Source organism: Macrobrachium rosenbergii, chromosome 4 (assembly GCF_040412425.1).
Source record: "Macrobrachium rosenbergii isolate ZJJX-2024 chromosome 4, ASM4041242v1, whole genome shotgun sequence".
NCBI lineage: Eukaryota > Metazoa > Arthropoda > Malacostraca > Decapoda > Palaemonidae > Macrobrachium > Macrobrachium rosenbergii.
This window is the reverse complement of record NC_089744.1, coordinates 68,061,680-68,067,581: the sequence shown is the minus strand read 5'-3', so window position 1 is coordinate 68,067,581 and position 5,902 is coordinate 68,061,680. Positions and strand designations below refer to the sequence as shown.

At 39.8% G+C, this 5,902-nt stretch overlaps 1 protein-coding gene across 1 annotated transcript in view; it reads right to left on the bottom strand.

The window, feature by feature from the left end:
• Positions 1-5,490, bottom strand: part of LOC136835583 (microtubule-associated protein futsch-like) — a 316,187-nt gene extending 310,697 nt beyond the window's left edge. Inside the window, 1 exon segment of the mRNA XM_067099280.1 lies at positions 5,071-5,490. Within this exon segment, the coding sequence (XP_066955381.1) occupies positions 5,071-5,347 (277 nt within the window). The 5' untranslated portion in view covers positions 5,348-5,490.
• Between the last annotated feature and the right edge of the window lie 412 nt (positions 5,491-5,902).

The window sequence follows — 5,902 nt, the reverse complement described above, 5'->3', positions numbered from 1 at the left end:
TCGCACTCCTTTTCATTACTGTATATGCTCACTAAGCCGCTCATACGATTCTATTTTACGATGCTGAGTATCCCATAGTCTTCAGACTGATCCCTTTATGCAATGTGATCTCAAAAACTTCTAATCTTTTACGGCACACAGTCAAGTGTCAAATTGCTCAGTTTGTGCCTATTCCTGGGAACTATTCAGAACAGTTTTTGGAATGAGGTATTACAGGACCCTGCAAAACAACCTTCTTCAAAATAATCTAGATTCCTGGCCCCCAAGCTACGATGTAATTATGAAGTTTTAAAGGATAATTGGAATACCAAAGGTAAATGCAATTAAAGTACTTGGCATAACTAGCCACTGGAAACTAAATGGGAGACTGGACCTCTCATATCACCACTGGATTTTGCTTTGCACGAGCAAATAGCAAGTAAAGATTGCAACGACAGCGTGATGAATGTATTACTACAATTACAAAATAAACTGCCATAACGAGAGCAAGGGCGAACAACACTAAACTTGGATAAATACCGGAAAGGAATGACCTAAATGCAACGTAATGAAAAACCAGCTCATCCAGACGCTTCCCAAATCCGACGTCTAAGATCGCTTTTCTGTGATAAATCCCACGTCCAACGGAATGCTAATCCCTGCAGTAGTGAATACCTCTAAGGTGCCGGATTTAACCTCTTTCCGTCTGAGGCTGGCGTCTATCAATGTTATGAGAGGCACGTCCATTCAGAGACCGCTAAATACAGTACAGCAAGGGATAAGCTCAAGAGTGTACAAAGGTTTTATGCGAGCCAGATGTTTTATGTTCAATGTTTTGCGGTTTCTTTTTCTGTCATACGTACCGCAGAGAGTATCACCTTCGATCACACTAATATCTCCATTTAGCAGTATCGTATATAAGCATGAGTTACTCTTGATATAGCTGTACTAGAGGTAGGAGTAATAGGAACTGATGTTCAGACTAAATCATAATTTATCTACAAATCTGCAATTTCTTTGTTATGGCAACGCTGGAACAGACTGACTGTAGTAATAGTATCAGTAGTCTTTAATAATCTTTATGCTTAGAAGGTGTGGTGACAGCAGCAGCAGCAGTGGTGGTAGCTATATTAAATGTACATAAAACATGACACTGTTTCGTAAGAAGGAAGAAAAGGTCACAGCCGTATTCGCCAGCTATTATGGAGCTTTTCTATGCAGGAGTTTATACCAAATGACAGTGTACACTAACGTCACTGCTGTTGTTGAGGCATTTACAGTAGTCCTTACAGTATCAGTATTAAGTGTATGTTCATTTCTGAATAGAGTCATTGTAGTATCATGTAGGAATGTATTTCTGAATAGCAGTATCACCAAGTCAGTCCGGACACAAGTAGTACCTGTGTGTAAATCTATGTAGCAGCTGTCGTAATAGTAGCAATCCTCTCACTATTAACAGCTACTTAATCAATCCTATAAAGACATCATCTTCCATTCAATAAGGAACACTTGCACGAAGGAAGTCGATTGAATGTTATAATTCCATGCCTAAAAAAGAAAGAAAGAAAGAAAGGCCGCATTGGTATTGATCAATTCCTTCGAATACCATAATGCAGAACCTGCCACCTGTAGATAATCACGGAGTAATGATGAAATGAATTCCAAAAAATTGCATAACCAACAAATCTTTTGTTTTATATTTAATTGCAAAACTGACCTCTCATATACCACTAATGTTTCGTCATTTCACTAACCATAATTACGAAAAAAAGAAATGAAAACTCGTACATTGATCCAATGCTGTACCTATTCAACGCACCTGTCACTGATAAAGAACATCCTGGCAACACGAAATAACACATGACGTCACACTTCCGCCATCGCATTACCAAACCCACCTTATGTGAAGTGTAAACATACACTGGTTGTTGGTAGTCTACGGTACAATCTGGAAAAATAAATTTCCCCTTTTTTATTTAAATAGGGAAGACGGATCCCGAAACAAACACGAATGGTTATACAGTAAACTCTGTTAACCTCTCCTAACTTTACGCAGAGGTTGTATAACTTGCTGATTTATTTTGGCATTAACGTTACTAATCACTTGATGCCTTTTGACTTTGTAAATTAAATTGGCCAATAATCATTTCGGAGAGGAAACGTAGGCGTGAAGTACAAGCAATGTAAACATTATTGTAAGATGTATTCTTCTTTTGTGCAACAGAAGACATTCCATTGGAAAGGAAAGATGCACATATATATGTGTACATAATATACATATACAGTATATATATATATATATATATATATATATATATATATATATATATATATATATATATATATATATATATATATATATATATATATATATATATATATATATATATATATATATATATATATATATATATATATATATATATATATATCCATCCAGTAAATGTAAGCTTTCTTTCAATAGCATAATCAATCATTTTCTGAGCAGCTCTCTCAAGCAGACATGAAGGCACGAGTGCGCATGCGCAAATCTTGAAGTTCGCGAAACGCTCAACACAAACAAATGTCTTACAGCACGGCAATAAAAAAAGTAGTCCTGACCTTGATGTGCATTTGCGCACGCGCCTACGCGCATACCAAGACAGACAGAGCAAACAAATATCAACAAGCATACACCGCCAAATTCAAACATGTACACAAAAATAATGATACCTAAACAGATAATCAACACTAACTAAACCCTTGGTTAACAATTATAGCATAAAGACCGGTTAATATTTAAGAATAATTTGAAATCGCTACCTTCTCATATATTATGAGAATTTATCGAATTAAATACTATTTTCACGTCGACAACATATTGCACATATCTTAACTTTGTTTTTTTTCGTTAGAGATTTCGTAATTAATCATATAACTCGCGACAGAGAATAAGGTGCTTTCCTACACTGAATCTTAAAGATAGGCTAAAAATAGTACGGAAACGAGAAAATAAATAAACAAAAATGAAAAAAGTTGAACGATTTTAAATTTCCTGTAATAAGTAACAGATATTCCCGGAACATAAAGAATATATACTGATGCGGTCTCAACGAAAATTACCTACAGTACACTTCTACAAACTATATATATATATATATATATATATATATATATATATATATATATATATATATATATATATATATATATATATTATATAATGTGTGTTTATATTATTATATATATATATATATATATATATATATATATATATATATATATATATATATATATATTTATGTTTATACCAGTAGAATCTTTCTTTAAAGGACTTCACGTAGGCAAATAACGAAAATGCGTGAAAGAAACCCTTGAATTTAACATATGGGTAATAAAAGTCAATATTTTGCGAAAAATGAACAGAAGAATATAAATAACCGTCTCTCTCCGATGATTTTTAATCAACCCGGTTGAATTACATATCTGGAAGCACTAACATGAAACCGTTACTCATGCGAAATATAAAATTAATTAAAAATATTTCTATTCTCAATCACACCGGAAAATGCAATACGCTCTATGTATCAAATTAAAAGATATGACAAATCGATGGGACTTTAAATCGCCGCCCGGGGGACGGCACCATGACAGAGCGAATCGGAACCATCTGGTGTTTTAAATACATTCGTGATGGAAGTTTTGATTTAAATTACCAGTAAGACTTGAGGATTTGTTTAAAGAAATAAATAAAGGTGGTCATACGGTCCACAGAACTAGCCATACGGGAGCGTCGGCTTGAAAGAAATGGTCACCGGGGAGCGTTCTGTTCAAAGGTACAGATGAAATGCACGCAAGCACCGGCGGCCGCGCAGGGAGAGAAACGGTCGAAATTAATCACTAACCGCCGCTTGAGCCGCTTTCGAACCGGGGCGAAGGTCATTAGAAATCAAGCAAAAGGGGCGGAAAAGGCCATGCCGGCTATGTGTTTGCCTGCCATATCACGAGAAGAGAAAATAAAAATGTTCTTTCCGACCCGTATAGGTTGACCCCGCCCACTTGGACTTATGACAGATGAAAATGGAAATTCTTTGCTTTCACGAATACCCTCCAGTTCGGTTAAATGTCGATTCCACTTGAGATGCATGTCCATAGAATGCAAAATTGCATCTCAAGAGAATGCGTGTCTAGTCATGCACAAGGGAGGGCGGGGTGGGTAGAGGGTCGGGTGGTCATGCAGTCTGTAGGTGGGTGGGTGGGTGGTGGGCGGGCACACTGCGGGCAACGCGTCACTCGAGTATTGATTGTCATCCGGCGTTCATGGCGCTCTCTCTCTCTCTCTCTCTCTCTCTCTCCCTCCGCCTCTCTCTTTCTCTCTCTTCCCCCGTCTGTCTGTTGCCTTTAACTGTCTGTCTGTCCCTCGTGTTCGTCTTCGTCTCTTCTCCGTACATGTCCCTTCGGCTCGCTCGAGTTTTCTTCTTCGTTTCTCTTTTCGTCGTCTGACTTTACTTGTTTTCGCCTTCCTTTCCCATTGCCGCATCCAGTTCGACTTAACTACCAATCCTTGACAGCTGACAGTGCCACATCCAGCCACAGTATGGATATAATCACAGGCTTTACCATGAAACGAAAAATCCCTTTACTGTCATCTCGCATGTTTCCTTTTATCCCTCTGCAGACATCTTTGGCTCTCCAATGGGAGGCACCCTTGTTCAGAGTGAAGAAATATACAGTATATCAATATATCCACTGATTTTCATTTTTCAGGGGACATAGCGAGATTTTTATGATAAGTTTGATGAAAGAGAGAGACAGGCAGATAGAGCGAGAGAAAGTGAGAGAGCAAGCGAAAGTGAGAGGGAAGCAGAAATCGTTCTATAAACGGTCAGCTGATAGACTGAACGGAGCGGAGACGTCGAGTGTCACGTGGTTTTGAACCCCATTGATTGGGCGGGGTCATCCTCACCGCCGACCCAGCTGTTTCCCGAAGCCAGGTCGTTGTAGTCCTCTTTTCATTTCCACTCGGCGGTTGTCAAACCGGGTTCACTAATGGCACTCTGTCGCCTGGCACTATTCGGTAAACTGCATCTCTGGTTGGGACCACTGACTTACCTTTGGAAATTCTGCTAAGGATTGTGTCCTTATGTTGCTCCAAGTGCGGCTCGGCTACCACGATGAGAAGGTAGGAGCCAGATAAAGGGGAAAGTGCCCCCTCCCCTCGAGCCTGTGGGGGGGCGGCAGGGGGCGGCGGGTCTGCCATGACTCGACTCCACGGCTGCCTCTCGCCACACTGACTGCTGGTGAAGGCGGCCGCAGCCCGCTTTGACTCGACAACTGCGCGCGCACCCAGGCCAGACACTACATCAGCGACATCTGCAACACTGTACATTCCATTTTATCACGTACGATGCTTTGTTGGAGAACTCTTTGTTAATCCTTTAATGAGTGATGACACTCAAATGTGTTTTTCTTTGAAAGAAAAAGACGAATGATCGAGCTTCGTAGTTCTGCCACGTTCAGAGAAAGCCGGCCGGTAAAGGTCCTGCTAGTTCCAGTGAGTGGTTCCTCGTCTCGATGCGCGGAAAATTGGTCCACACGATTTCGTCATCGCCCTCCAAGATTCAATCATTCACCTTTTCTTGTCATTTCCCTAAGCATTGCCCGTAATGTCACTGCCCTTGAGAATGCCCAGTGACAACGTTACTTATCCCTTGTACTATCTGTAGAGGTGACATTCCCCTTTAAGAAACAGGTAAATAGGGTCTTTAGGATCGAGGTTTCTGGGAAAACAAGAAGGCGATTCCGCAGGGGGCGGAGCCTGTCCAGCTAACCAGACACGCCTATCAAACATCCAACTTATAAATTTGAATCAGGAAAAAGAAGAAAAAACGGAAAAACTGAAAGCCATAAATATCTTTTGGAAAACCCCTTCGGAGGCTGTCGG